Genomic DNA, 16,129 nt, shown 5'->3' on the forward strand with positions numbered 1-16,129 from the left:
CGATAATATAATAGGTAATCCAAAGTCAAAGGAGTTTGCAAAGAAAAGCGTCTGGACTTCTTTGAGTTGCTTGAAGACGTTTCACCTCTCATCCGAGAAGCTTCTTCAGTTCTAAGGTCAAATGGCCGAGAGTCCCAGATTTAAACCCAGTGGGAGTATCCCCCCAAGGAGGGACAAAGGACCCCCTGGTGATCCTCTAATCACATGCGCCAAGGTGTGAAAGTGGGTGTGGGACCTAATCAGCCAGGGTTTCGGGTGAGCTCATTGTGAAACCTGGCCCCACCCTATCATGTGATTTCCTGAGGTCAGATGGCCCAGGATGTGAGTGGGCGTTAAGTCGTCTGGGGAGGGAACTCAAAACTGGATTATAGATGGCAGACAGTTGGTGTCGTAAACCACCGCCTCTGTTCAAAGATGGTCGCTCACAGTGGACATAGATGGCCTCTTTCACTCCTCTTTCAAACCATCTGTCCTCTCTGTCCAATATGTGAACATTGGCATCCTCGAAAGAGTGACCTTTATCCTTAAGATGCAGGTGGACTGCTGAGTCTTGTCCTGTGGAGGTGGCTCTTCTATGTTGTGCCATGCGCTTGTGAAGTGGCTGTTTGGTCTCTCCAATGTAGAGGTCTGGGCATTCCTCACTGCACTGTACAGCATACACCACGTTGTTCAGTCTGTGTTTTGGAGTTTTGTCTTTCGGGTGAACCAGTTTGTGTCTGAGTGTGTTGCTGGGTCTGAAGTACACTGGGATGTCATGCTTGGAGAAAACTCTCCTGAGTTTCTCTGATACACCGGCTACATAGGGGATGACAACGTTGTTGCGTCTGTCTTTCTTATCCTCCCTCGCTAGTGTCTGATCTTCTTTTCTGTGCCTCTTTGCTGACTTTATAAACGCCCAATTAGGATAACCACATGTTTTCAGTGCTTCCTTTACATGTGTGTGTTCCTTCTTTTTCCCTTCAGGCTTAGAGGGAACAAGTTCTGCCCGGTGGTGTAGGGTCCTAATTACTCCAAGTTTGTGTTCCAGAGGGTGATGGGAGTCAAAGAGGAGATACTGGTCCGTGTGTGTGGGCTTCCGGTAAACTTCAATGTTGAGGTTGCCATTCTCTTCAATGTGCACAGCGCAGTCCAGGAAAGGCAAACAGTCACTCTTTCGAGGATGCCAATGTTCACATATTGGACAGAGAGGACAGATGGTTTGAAAGAGGAGTGAAAGAGGCCATCTATGTCCACTGTGAGCGACCATCTTTGAACAGAGGCGGTGGTTTACGACACCAACTGTCTGTCATCTATAATCCAGTTTTGAGTTCCCTCCCCAGACGCCTTAACGCCTACTCACATCCTGGGCCATCTGACCTCAGGAAATCACATGATAGGGTGGGGCCAGGTTTCACAATGAGCTCACCCGAAACCCTGGCTGATTAGGTCCCACACCCACGTTCACACCTTGGCGCATGTGATTAGAGGATCACCAGGGGGTCCTTTGTCCCTCCTTGGGGGGGATACTCCTACTGGGTTTAAATCTGGGACTCTCGGCCATTTGACCTTAGAACTGAAGAAGCTTCTCGGATGAGAGGTGAAACGTCTTCAAGCAACTCAAAGAAGTCCAGACGCTTTTCTTTGCAAACTCCTTTGACTACGATGACCTGGATGACTGAGAACCTTCACAGACGTAATCCAAAGTATTCGGAATACATTACTGTCATTGAGTAACGTAACGGAATACGTTACAGAATACATTTTGGGGCATGTATTCAGTAATCTGTAGTGGAATACATTTGAAAAGTAACCTTCCCAACACTGTTTGTAAATGGACTGGTTCTTATATAGCGCTTTTCTACTCATCTGAGCACTCAAAGCGCTTTACACAACTTGTGCATTCACCCATTCACACCACATTCGCACAAGCACATTGTTCTAAGTGCTTTCTAAGTAACATTCACACACATTCATACTCCGATGGATGCATCGGAGAGCAATTTGGGGTTAGTATCTTGCCCAAGGATATTTGGCATGCAGACTAGGGGAAGCCAGGAATCGAACCACCAACCTTCCGATCAGTAGATGACCTGCTCTACCGCCTGAGCTACAGCCACCCCCACTTGTGCAGTCTTCAAGTCTTTTACACCCTGCAGTTGCTGAGGTGCTGAGTTTCTGTGTGTGTGTGTGTGTGTGTGTGTGTGTGTGTGTGTATCATCCATAGCCTGATATACCATTTGAACTTGTCATGAACATTTCATAGCACTCACTCCAAAAAATACATTCCGAAAATACTGTCGTGCTTTGACTGACATGTTTTTGAAGTGGGTGGAGGTCTTCCCAATATCGAAACAAGACAGTCCAGCGATAGCACTATTGAGAAAGTTCAGTCCCAGCAGGGGAATCCCTACAAAAATTAGCATTGAAAATGGCTCACAATTCTAAGTGACACTATAAAATTGTTAGGACATTTTTTAGGAATATACGGTGCTGTTCTTATCTTTCACCCAACAGTGAAGGTCAGTGAGTGTAGTGAGACTGTGTCAGTGCGCAGTGACCCTGCTGTTTTGCCAGTAAAAGCTTTAGACATCTGGAACTGACGTGAGCTGCCTGAAAGAAAAACAACATGTTATGAATAAAATTGCTAAAGGTGGTTCAGAACAAACTGTGGGGGTGTCCAAATTCATAAGCTGCATCCTCCTTAGGCCGCATTTGTAGACTACATAGATTACGTGTGACTACGTCACAATGACACGACAAAGGCTGTCCAAATTCTTAGACTCCTCCAAATGCGTCCGACAAATGAGTCCTCCTTTTCCCCAGATTTGAAGGATGACTCAGGTGTGTCCTTCGTGGCCCACCATATCCCAGAATTCATTGCGCAGCCCAGCCAATTCCAGTTTCCAACAATGACTGCCGCTACTTAGTTTTAATATTACTCTTATTATTCTTTCTGGGTCACAAAATAAACTTTTAAGATATTTTCAGGCAAAAATGTAGCTGTGTAAACTTCAAATATCTGCTCGGTTAATCAAGACATCACATATTTGCAAAAGTGCTCTGACGTTTTCTGAGACGTCTGTTACCCACCAGCTCGATAGCTAGCCACTTCACTAGAGCCGGCGAGAACAGCGAACTCCTGGTACATCATTTTCAAACCCCCGTGGTTGTTGCTACTCAGGTTAAACATGATAGGTCACTTAGATAACTTAAAAATGTTATTGTTTGGCTTTTTTCAGTGTTTTATTTGTTCGTGAGTAAATCGGTTTGGCTGAGATTACAGCTGAATAAACGTCATACGGAAAACTGATTAAACAGAAGTGTGACATGATCGAGAATTTGCGCCAGTGTCCTGTTATGTTTTAAATAGCAAGGAGCAGACAGCTGAACTCCACCGAGACAGCTGGTGACGCAAATCTGAAGGCTAGACCTTCCAATTTCACAGCTGCTCACTTCTGGTCTACCCGGCCTTCAGAGAACCCACGTAGACCGCGAAGGCCGGGTCCGCAGGAGGATGCTGCCCCTGAATTTGGACACCCCTTGTTTCTTTCTGAACTATATAGTGCTGTGAAAAAGTATTGGTCCCTTACTGATTTTTTGCATATTTGTCACACTTATATGTTTCAGACAATCAAACAAATTTTAAGATTAGACAAATATAACAGGAGTAAATGCAAAACACAGTTGTTAAATTATCATTTTTTTTTATTAAGGGAAAATCCATCCAAACCTACCCGTCCCTGTGTGAAAGATTCATTGCATTCAAATTCATTAGAAAAATAAATGAGACAAACTACAAATTCTAATTATGATTTCTGATCTCACAACTATTTTTGGCAAAACTTATTACAGTATAATACTGGAGTCACAATAAGCTCTCCTGATCTGGGACATGATATTACCAAATCTATACAACAATTCTTACACCAGATGAATTGAAAGGTAAGTGGAAATGGTAATGGAAAGAGATGTGAGTTTGACCATTTTTGCTGTTTTTAGGTTGAACATAATTGCAAATATGGAGTGGATCACTAGAGACAAATGTTTGCTGACAATCTGTATTCACTCCTTCTTTACTTCTGATTTCATTTCCATTAAAAGACAGAAAACATTTGTCTCTTTATTGAGTTTGTAGCTGTTCCTGTTTGACACTACACACACAATACAAATCTCATATATACTGACTGCCTCGAGACACAACACGACATTAGTGACGTGCAGTTGTTTCCAAGTCTGGCCTCTTATCTTCTATGAGTTTAGGTTGAACTGAACTTGGTTATAACATTTGAGTTATAACCAAGTCATGTCCAATGGCAAAACATCAAAATTAGAAAATGATTCACAATTTACCATCACAAATGTTTTAGACCAACCAAATGTGACATTAATCTCTTCTTTAGAAGGAACTTGTTAAGTACAAAAGCTGGAAAAGGTTAGATTTACATTACAATTCAAATCAAAATGACTGCTGGGTAATCGGTTAAGGAAAGGACAAAACTGTATGGAAATTTCATTCACAAGAGTTACTTGAGTTTTCTTTACTTTTTCAAAAGCCTACATCATTTCAACATTACTCTGCTTTGTCCTCTCTGTCTCTTCCTGCTTTAAATGCTATAAATTAATCTATTAATTAATAGACAAACAACTTTTTTATACTTTCCTACATATGCATAAAATCAAACCAGTGTTTTCTGGAGCAAACAAAAAACACAGGAAAATACATGTGTTAAAGAGTGAAAACATTGAGCACTGGCCTACTTTCTGTCTTACGTTTCTTGGAACAAAGTGGTGCTGGCAGGGACATGTTTTTGAACTTTGTTTACTTTTTCTGTAAAGTATGCTGACAAGAAGTAGAATAAATAGCGTGAGGCCATATTAAGAAATGAAGGCAAATCCTGCATTACTCAACAGCTACATTTTGTTTTAGTAGTTTGCAAGAGGTCAGAGTTCATCATTGTTGACCTCGATTGCAGTTCTTTCCTTTCTTACAAAATTATCCCATTTTTTCCCAGTTTGTTCCTCAGTGTAGTTCAGACTTGCTCTATTGATTCCTGCAGATGATTAACAGGGAATTAAAAAAAAAACATTTAAAAAGAAATTTAAAAAAGACATTAATCAAAACAACATTTACAATATTTGTGTTTTCACCAACTGGTGAATAGTATTTTTAATGGCATGATGTAACTTCATAATAATAATTTCAATAACAGCCTCAAAAATCTACTATTTGTCTACCAAGTTATCTAATTATCTAGTTTTGTTTTGTTTTTTGGTTTCTTTTTTTGCATTGTGACTTTTTTATGTGTACCAATATTAGGGAAGCATTATGGTGTTTATAAGAGTTTGTAAGGCTTCCACTGTCTCATTAAAGTGGCAGCATGTGATCACAGTATTTATATCTGTTTCCAGTGAGCCTGAGATTGTTTTTGGAGGCAGAGACAGACTTGTGTAAATCATTGAACAACATTTTTTTTCTCAGTCTGCAGTATTTAGTTTTCTTTGATGGATCAGACTCACAAAGACAACATGCATGCAATAACCAAAAGCAGCATCCTGTTTTTGTGCATATGTGCACTGACCTCTGTGACAAGCCAAGGTAAGTACTTCAAGTGATTTCTGTGGTCCTTTATGTCTCCATTTCAATTTTTACATGGTGTTGTGATGTTGATAGTTGGGCTTCTGGGGAACGCAAATAGTGGGAGCTTTACATAATTTCCTTAGGGATTATGAAACTATTCTGATTCTGATTCTGATATCCCAGAGTCAGACCTGGGACCTTTCATTCTTGATTTCTCAAAAAGAACATTTTTACTTTACACCTGTTATTTTTTTTTTCTAGTTTGAGTTTCATCAACACTGAAGAACAAGATAAATGTTAAATCATTCTTCCTTTTTTAAATAAAGTATATTATGTGCTTGATTTCTGGATGTCAAGGTATTGTGCTGTCTGTTCTTTGCTGTGATGTAGTTCAATCAGCCATGAGGATGATGACCAATTTTATGAAGATTATCAAGTCTTTCTTTCTTTCCAGAGGTTACGTGCAGCCGTCCACAAGATAGAGCTTTGTCCTCCAGGCAATCTTGGCGTTGGTGGTTAAATAAATTGGGCGATACTGTCAGGTACACATGTAGATCAGGATACAGGAGCACAGGTGGCGTTACTCAGGCCACATGCACCAGAGATGGGTGGGAACCGAATCCACTTTGTCAAGGTATGGTGACATTTAGCTAGCTTTTCTTCTAATCCTGACGTGATCTCTTTAATTTCTTTAATATTAGTCCATATTTGAGCAAACAGGAGAGAACTGCAGAATATCTTTGGTCAAACAGAAGCTTTAAAGCCTCCTCCCAGTAAAATGATTTACATACAGTAAGATCATGCGAACCAGCTATATGAATATTATTTGCATCTGTACAGTTTTCAAGAAACATTTCTACTACCACAAAAACCTTCAGCTGGATGTTGAATCCACAACTGAACATTTTTCTTGTCCTTTAACTAAAGATATTCAAATATGAAATACAGAACTGTTAAATAGTGGTATAGTGGGAGTATGGGGTGTTTCGCCAATTGTTACGGGCAATTTTTAGGGGTAATTTTTATGGACAGAATTTCTAGGCATAGCCAAGTGGTGGAAGGCTTTTATTTGGGTGGTCTCAAAATCTTATCTCTGCTTTTCGCGGATGATGTGGTTTTGTTGGCTTCATCAGGTGATCACCTCCAGCTCGCACTGGAACATTTCGCAGCCAAGTGTGAAGCTTTGGGATCAAGAATCAGCACCTCCAAATCTGAGATCATGGTCCTCGGCTGAAAAAGGGTGGAGTACCCACTCTGGGTCAGGGACAAGTTCCTGCCCCAAGTATCTCGGGGTTTTGTTCATGAGTGACGGGAGAAGGGGGCAGGAAATCAACAGACGGATTAGTGCAGTTATGAGGACAATGTACCAGTCCATCGTGGTGAAGATAGAGCTAAGTGTAAAAGAGAAGCTCTCACTTTACCGGTCGATCTACGTCCCTACCCTTGCCTATGGTCACTAGCTGTGGGTAGTGACTGAAAGAACAAGATAATGGATAAAAGCGGCGGAAATGGGCTTCCTCCTAAGGGTGGCTGGCCTCTCCTTAGAGATAGGGTGAGAGGTTCAGTCATCCGGGAGGGGCTCAAAGTAGAGCCACTGCTCCTCCACATTGAAAGGAGCCAGTTGAGGTGGGCGTCTCCTGGGTGAGGTGTTCCAGGCATGTCCCACTGAAAGGCCCTCCCGGGGCAGACTCAGGACATGCTGGAGAGATTATATTTCTTGGCTGGCCTGGGAACGGCTTGGTGTTCCCCAGGATAAGCTCGAGGAGGTGGCTGGGGAGAGGGAAGTCTGGGCTTCTGTCTTTTTTTTTTCTTTCTTTTTTTTTGCCTGTCGCGTTCGGCACTGGAGCAGTCAGAATTATTGTCTGAAAGCCAAGAAAAATGCCCAACAGATTTATTTTCCCAAGTGGATCATTATAGCTTTGCCATACATTTCCACTTGATTGATCTTTATTATTTATTTATTTAAACATTTAATTATTACAATCGGAACAGACATGACCGGGGGATAGGAAAGGGGAAGACGTAGACAAGAATAGTTCAAGAAAAGGAGAGGGAAAGATCAACAGTGGGCTTCTTAGGCTGCTGCCCCCACGACCTGGCCCTGGGATAAGTGGAAGAAGATGGATGGATGGATGGATAGATAGATAGATGGATGGATGGATGGATGGATGGATGGATGGATGGATGGATGGAGAACCTTTAAGTGGAATCACATTTACACTGGGGAGCTGCTGCTTTTATTTAAATGAATATATGAAAGTATCTGAATGTTTTAGATGGCAAAATTATCTGAATCAAAGTAAATGCAGGAGCTTAATAAATCTGTTTTTGTTCTTTTCAGAGATAAAATGCAGGAGGCAACAGTTTCGTAATGCAGATATTATTGGAAACATTCAGGCTGAATACAGGTACAATGATCGTGTCCAGTATAACTGCAGGAGAGGTTATAAAGGAAATTTCACTCTAATCTGTAGAGAAGATGGCTGGCATGGGTCTAGCGAATGTACAGGTAAGAAAATGCAATAAACTTAAAAGGATACATTTATTAATTTATTCATGTGCTACTGTTTTTCATGACAAACATAAATGTTGTAAAGAACTGATCAAAAAAGACAAATATAAAAACTGTATGTAAAAGGTGAACATTGCTTCCAGGACTGAAAAGTTCAGTAAACATGAATTCTCTGAAACAGCCAGCAGAAGAGCAATCCTTGTGTTGTAACCAACCAAAAGGAGTCTATTAAAAAATATCATCAGCTCCTCTGACAACCTCAGTGAATACTTTTTTATAAATAATATATATGTGAGTAAGGTGCATTTTATTTGACTGTAGAGGTATTATCTTGTGCATCTTATACCAACATTTCCTATCCTAACAGTAACACACAGTAACACACATATATATCTACAAACTCAATTTTGAAAACAACAAATATTCTAGGTATTCCAGGTGTTGTCTAGGTATTGTGAAGTTTACCTGGTTTTTCTTCTAATTTTGGTTTGATTTCTTTCATTTTATTCCCTAATAGCTCAAGCAGAAACAAAAACAACTCTTTATTAAATTATTGAATATCTTTGACTAGTCAAACACAAGATTAAATGCTGCAGCCAAAAAACAAAAATCATTCATATACTAAGAAAGTTAACCTCCAATATTTAAAATATTTGAGATTTGTGTGTTTGACTGTTCATAAGTGAGAAAAAAGGCACTATTATTTATTTGCTTGTCTTTTTGTGTATATTTATATGCTAAACAAAAGAGTGAATGAATAGTCATTAGATACTATTTTACTACTTTTACAGTTTGCAAGTAACATGTACTGTCACATCTTTCAGTTGCGTGTTGTATCCACATACTGTTCTTTCCTGTTGCGAAACATTAACAGATAATATGCTTCATTTTCCAACATCTGCAGAAATAAAATGTGAGCTGACACTGCCACCACTCCCAGGAACCACATATGAACCTGCTTATAGAAATAGGTTTTCACCTGGTGAAAAGGTAACAGTGACATGTGGGGAGAGATACTGGATTGTGGGAACTCGCACACCCTCAGTTGAGACTACTTGCAATGAGGATGGAGAGTGGACTGTCAGACCAGTATGTCAAGGTATAAAACTACAAAAGCTTTAGACACATATTCTAAGCTCACTGTTCTTTGCTTTGATGTAGTTCAATCAGCGATGAGGATGATGACCAATTTTATGACGATTATCAAGTCTTTCTTTCTTTCCAGAGGTTACGTGCAGCCGTCCACATGATAGACTTTTGTCCTACTGGGAGGTCTCTTGGCATTGGGAGGCAAAGAAATTGGGTGATACTGTGAGGTACACATGTAGATCAGGATACAAGAGGAAAGATGGCGTCACTCAGGCCACATGCACCAGAGATGGGTGGGAACCAAATCCACTTTGTCAAGGTATGGTGAAGTTTAGTTCACTTTCCTTCTACTTCAGATCTGATCTCTTTAGTTTCCATATTTGAGAAAACAGGACAGAGAAAAATCTGTCTTGAATTGAAAGGTATCTTTGGTCAAATAGAAGCCTCAAAGGAGCTGCTGCTTTTATTTAAATGAATATATGAAAGTATCTGAATGTTTTACATGACAAAATGATCTGAATCAAAGTAAATGCAGAAGCTTAATAAATATGTTTTTGTTCTTTTCAGAGATAAAATGCAGGAGGCAACATTTTAATAATGCAGATATTATTGGAAAAATTCAGGCTGAATACAGGCACAATGATCGTGTCCAGTATAACTGCAGGAGAGGTTATAAAGGAAGTTTCACTCTAATCTGTAGAGAAGATGGCTGGCATGGGTCTAATGTATGTACAGGTAAGAAAATGCAATAAACTTAAAAGGATACATTTATTAATTTATTCGTGTGCTACTGTTTTTCATGACAAACATAAATGTTGTAAAGAACTGATCAAAAAAGACAAATATAAAAACTGTATGTAAAAGGTGAGCATTGCTTCCAGGACTGAAAAGTTCAGTAAACATGAATTCTCTGAAACAGCCAGCAGAAGAGCAATCCTTGTGTTGTAACCAACCAAAAGGAGTCTATTAAAAAATATCATCAGCTCCTCTGACAACCTCAGTGAATACTTTTTTATAAATAATATATATGTGAGTAAGGTGCATTTTATTTGACTGTAGATATATTATCTTGTGCATCTTATACCAACATTTCCTATCCTAACAGTAACATACAGTAACACACATATATATCTACAAACTCAATTTTGAAAACAACAAATATTCTAGGTATTCCAGGTGTTGTCTAGGTATTGTGAAGTTTACCTGGTTTTTCTTCTATTTTCGGTTTGATTTGTTTCATTTTATTCCCTATTGGAGAAAGCAGAAACAAAAAAAACTGTTTCTTGAATTATTGAATATCTTTAATATTGGCCAAACACAAGATTCAAAGACGGTGCCAAAAAAAAAAAAAATCGTTCATATAGTACAGGGAGTGCAGAATTATTAGGCAAATGAGTATTTTGTCCACATCATCCTCTTCATGCATGTTGTCTTACTCCAAGCTGTATAGGCTCGAAAGCCTACTACCAATTAAGCATATTAGGTGATGTGCATCTCTGTAATGAGAAGGGGTGTGGTCTAATGACATCAACACCCTATATCAGGTGTGCATAATTATTAGGCAACTTCCTTTCCTTTGGCAAAATGGGTCAAAAGAAGGACTTGACAGGCTCAGAAAAGTCAAAAATAGTGAGATATCTTGCAGAGGGATGCAGCAGTCTTAAAATTGCAAAGCTTCTGAAGCGTGATCATCGAACAATCAAGCGTTTCATTCAAAATAGTCAACAGGGTCACAAGAAGCGTGTGGAAAAACCAAGGCGCAAAATAACTGCCCATGAACTGAGAAAAGTCAAGCGTGCAGCTGCCAAGATGCCACTTGCCACCAGTTTGGCCATATTTCAGAGCTGCAACATCACTGGAGTGCCCAAAAGCACAAGGTGAGCAATACTCAGAGACATGGCCAAGGTAAGAAAGGCTGAAAGACGACCACCACTGAACAAGACACACAAGCTGAAACGTCAAGACTGGGCCAAGAAATATCTCAAGACTGATTTTTCTAAGGTTTTATGGACTGATGAAATGAGAGTAAGTCTTGATGGGCCAGATGGATGGGCCCGTGGCTGGATTGGTAAAGGGCAGAGAGCTCCAGTCCCACTCAGACGCCAGCAAGGTGGAGGTGGAGTACTGGTTTGGGCTGGTATCATCAAAGATGAGCTTGTGGGGCCTTTTCGGGTTGAGGATGGAGTCAAGCTCAACTCCCAGTCCTACTGCCAGTTTCTGGAAGACACCTTCTTCAAGCAGTGGTACAGGAAGAAGTCTGCATCCTTCAAGAAAAACATGATTTTCATGCAGGACAATGCTCCATCACACGCAGCGTCCAAGTACTCCACAGCGTGGCTGGCAAGAAAGGGTATAAAAGAAGAAAAACTAATGACATGGCCTCCTTGTTCACCTGATCTGAACCCCATTGAGAACCTGTGGTCCATCATCAAATGTGAGATTTACAAGGAGGAAAACAGTACACCTCTCTGAACAGTGTCTGGGAGGCTGTGGTTGCTGCTGCACGCAATGTTGATGGTGAACAGATCAAAACACTGACAGAATCCATGGATGGCAGGCTTTTGAGTGTCCTTGCAAAGAAAGGTGGCTATATTGGTCGCTGATTTGTTTTTGTTTTGTTTTTTGAATGTCAGAAATGTATATTTGTGAATGTGGAGATGTTATATTGGTTTCACTGGTAAAATAAATAATTGAAATGGGTATATATTTGTTTTTGTTAAGTTGCCTAATAATTATGCACAGTAATAGTCACCTGCACACACAGATATCCCCCTAAAATAGCTAAAACTAAAAACTACTTCCAAAAACATTCAGCTTTGATATTAATGAGTTTTTTGGGTTCATTGAGAACATGGTTGTTGTTCAATAATAAAATTATTCCTCAAAAATACAACTTGCCTAATAATTCTGCACTCCCTGTAATAAAGTGGGACAACCAACATTTAAAATATTTGAGATTTGTGTGTTTGACTGTTCATAAGTGAGAAAAAAGGCACTATTATTTATTTGCTTGTCTTTTTGTGTATATATATGCTAAACAAAAGAGTGAATGAATAGTCATTAGATACTATTTTACTACTATTACAGTTTGCAAGTAACATGTACTGTCACATCTTTCAGTTGTGTGTTGTATCCACATACTGTTCTTTCCTGCTGCGAAACATTAACAGATAATATGCTTCATTTTCCAACATCTGCAGAAATAAAATGTGAGCTGACACTGCCACCACTCCCAGGAACCACATTTGAACCTGCTAATAGAAATAGGTTTTCACCTGGTGAAAAGGTAACAGTGACATGTGGGGAGAGATACTGGATTGTGGGAACTCGCACACCCTCAGTTGAGACTACTTGCAATGAGGATGAAGAGTGGACTGTCAGACCAGTATGTCAAGGTATAAAACTACAAAAGCTTTAGACACATATTCTAAGCTCACTGTTCTTTGCTTTGATGTAGTTCAATCAGCCATGAGGATGATGACCAATTTTATGACGATTATCAAGTCTTTCTTTCTTTCCAGAGGTTACATGCAGCCGTCCACATGATAGACTTTTGTCCTACTGGGAGGTCTCTTGGCGTGGGTGGTCAAAGAAATTGGGTGATACTGTGCAGGTACACATGTAGATCAGGATACAAGAGGAAAGATGGCGTCACTCAGGCCACATGCACCAGAGATGGATGGGAACCGAATCCACTTTGTCAAGGTATGGTGAAGTTTAGTTCACTTTCCTTCAAATTCTGATGTGATCTCTTTAATTTCCATATTTCAGAAAACAGGACAGAAAATAATCTTTCTTGAATTGAAAGATATCTTTGGTCAAACAGAAGCCTCAAAGGCTCCTTCCAATAAAATCATTCATTCATACAGTAAGAAAGTGGGAGCCAGCTATATAAATATTAGAGACTCTGTGTGATAGTTCGTAGTGTGCGAAAATGGCAATGACATTCATTTGCATTTCTTATGTATTTGTGTACTAACCAAGCAGTAACCAAAGTAGTGTACAAATACTCATTAGATATTATTTTACTACAATTACAGTTGCAAGTGACATGTACTACCACATCTTTCAGTTGCGTCTTGTTGCCTGCAATCTTATCTTATCCTCATAGTGTTTTGTGGCAGGACAGAACAGTAACAGATAATATGCTTTACTGCCCAGCAAGTGCAGAAATACAGTGTGAGTTTCTAGATTTTGAATAAGGAAACAGTCTTTTAAATAAATTAATGAATGGTTAAGAAAAATTAACCAGCATACCAACGTAATGTAGTATCACAGTTGCATGATCATCTTTTGTTTTTTTATCTTGGCTCTTCACTTATTTTCAGAAATTCCACCCTGTGGGACACCTCCACCTCTTGAGGATGGAGACACCAAGACCGCCATGAAAGAGCATTACAGCCATAATGAAACTATTGAATACATGTGTCAGAGTTACTACATTATGGAGGGAGAGCCTTACAAAACCTGCCTCTATGGTGAATGGACTGGACACATGAGATGCCTCAGTAAGTTACAGTTCTCCCCAATCTTAATATTAATAATAATAAGTTTACCATAATATTCTTATATCTTCGTCTCTTGTAGGGCCTTGCATTGTGAATGAAGATGAAATGAGTCAGCATAACATCACTTTGAAATCAAGTAGCACTAAGTATTTAGTTCATGATGAAATAATAGAGTTCAGGTGTACCAGAGGATTATCTACTGGCACTGTGGCAATGCGTCAGAGATGTAATAGTGGTGTGTTAGTCCTACCTACATGCCGAGAGTGAAAAGTTGAAATGATTTCTGATCTTCTGTTTTCAGATGTGGAATAATAAATCTCAGATTGTCTGATCTGGTCCGTTTTCTGCTTTCTTCTACTTCACACTAGAAGTAAAACTCATATGTTCATACAGACATGTTTCCCATATTTTGAAAGTACACTGACCAAAATTAAGAGTGCTTGTGGATTGGATTTATACATTTTAAGTAACACAAGATGTCATGCATTTATGAAAGTATGGGAAATATGACTAATGCCACTGATTTGTTCCTGTTAACTATGAAGGTTCCTTAAATGAACTTATATGAACATGACAAAAATCATTTTCACTGGTCTGGTTTGCTTACTACTCTTTTAATGTGCTGGAGTCCAACATATTAAGTAACTCTTCACTGGTTATTGTCACAGAATGACTTTTGCTTATGATTACCTAACAGGGTGTGGCTCATTTTTACCCACTGTCACACCTTAACCATTAACCCCTACTGTAGTCCATTTTGTAAATTTCAGTCATTCTAAGTGTGAGTGGAGGATTATCACAGGACTTGTTAATCACAAGCCAGCAGCCAATGACACACTCCTGAGCCCATCTGTTCATACTGTCTGCTATAAGTTTTTGAAATCTCCACAAAACATTTTTCAAACAGAATCCTTTCAGTGATTTCATCAACTGCGTCTCTACTGTGTGCTAAAATGATAAGATAATGATGGAAAAGATGCTAGATTAGTTGTTAAAAATCAGCTTGTATGTTTGCACAGGCCAGTATTACATGAAAAGGGATTTTAGTAAAGATTGCAGTTTGGGGGGAAACAGTGATCCTGATATGTGCCGTTACAGGTTAACCTTGCATCCCGTCTCCCCACTGTAGTAGATGCAGAAGAAACAAGTTAATAGACAAATCTATTTAATTATATACATAAAAACGAATTGTGATAGAGCTCTTTAATTTGGCCTCTGTACACCACCACGATGGATTTTAAATGAAACTGTCATGGCTAACCAAGGGACTCACGCGCAGGCTGAGTTTTGACAAACAAAAAGGTGACAGTTTATTTACAAAAGGGTGAACCACAGTGCTATATATATATATATATATATATATATATATATATATATATATATATATATACACACACATACATATATATATATATATATAGATACATATATATATACAGTGAGTTGGGCAGGGCGTCCAGGGAAAAGAGGGAGGAAATCCACCACGCTCACCTCTTCAGTATCTCGCACTGAACTGGAGATTGTTATATGCATTCATTTCATCACATTTGGACTGTTGTAATTCACTGTTTACATGTCTATGCAAAAACTCCCTGGAACGTCTGCAGGTAGTTCAAAACACTGCAGCAAGGCTAGTTGCTAGTTGAGTACTCACATGTGACACCGCTGCTAATACAGCTGCACCGGCTTCCCATTGAATTGAGAGTCCATTTTAAGATTCTGATTCTGACTTTTAGAGCTCTTCATGGACAAGCACCAGCTTAAATTATTGAACTTCTACAGCCCTATGTCCCTAGCAGGCCCCCAAGGTCATGTGATAAGGGCCTATTTGCTATACAGCATACAAGGCTGAGAACTAAGGGAGACAGAGCTTTTGCCACTGTGGCCCCCAGACTGTGGAACTCTCTCCCTCTGAGCTTAAGATCTGTGGACTCAGTAGTCTCTTGTAACAAAACAACTGAAAACTCATCTTTTTAGAATTGCATTTGGTTAACTTTTTGTCTGATTTTTGTATACTTTGTTACCTCTGTGTGAAGCACTTTCTGATCTTTTGTCTAGAAAGGTGCTATATAAAATAAAACATTTTATAAAATTTAATTTTACTGCAGTTTCATGGCCAGGTGATGCATGTTCCCTTGTTATTCCATGACAAATGAAGCAGAGCCTGCTCAGCAACGGCCTAGAAAAAGACAACAAAAATTGATGATCACAGATTTTATTTTCTTGGTTAAGAAAAATCCCTTTACAACATCTACCAAAGTCGAGCACAATCTTGAGTCAAGGTCAACATTCAGAAGGCAGCTTCATAAATATAAATACAGAGGGTTTACAACAAAGTGCAAACCACTGGTTACACTCAAGAACAGGAAAGACAGATGAGACTTTGCCAGAAAACATCAGAAAGAGTTTCACAGTTTTACAGTGAGATCTTTGGACGAATGAAACAAAGATTAGCCTGTACCA

At 39.3% G+C, this 16,129-nt stretch overlaps 1 protein-coding gene across 2 annotated transcripts in view; it reads left to right on the forward strand.

Moving 5' to 3' along the window:
- The first annotated feature begins 5,493 nt into the window (after positions 1-5,493).
- LOC116334346 (coagulation factor XIII B chain-like) overlaps positions 5,494-16,129 on the forward strand; it is a 29,395-nt gene continuing 18,759 nt past the window's right edge. For both annotated transcript variants that reach the window (XM_039601484.1, XM_039601485.1), the window contains exons 1-8: positions 5,494-5,575; positions 6,012-6,191; positions 7,899-8,066; positions 8,974-9,168; positions 9,295-9,477; positions 9,726-9,893; positions 12,359-12,553; positions 12,663-12,863. In XM_039601484.1, the coding sequence (XP_039457418.1) occupies positions 5,506-5,575; positions 6,012-6,191; positions 7,899-8,066; positions 8,974-9,168; positions 9,295-9,477; positions 9,726-9,893; positions 12,359-12,553; positions 12,663-12,863 (1,360 nt within the window). In that variant the 5' untranslated portion in view covers positions 5,494-5,505. The remainder of the gene's footprint in view (positions 5,576-6,011; positions 6,192-7,898; positions 8,067-8,973; positions 9,169-9,294; positions 9,478-9,725; positions 9,894-12,358; positions 12,554-12,662; positions 12,864-16,129) is intronic.

Source organism: Oreochromis aureus, linkage group 17, assembly GCF_013358895.1.
Source record: "Oreochromis aureus strain Israel breed Guangdong linkage group 17, ZZ_aureus, whole genome shotgun sequence".
In the NCBI taxonomy this organism is placed as follows: Eukaryota; Metazoa; Chordata; class Actinopteri; order Cichliformes; family Cichlidae; genus Oreochromis; species Oreochromis aureus.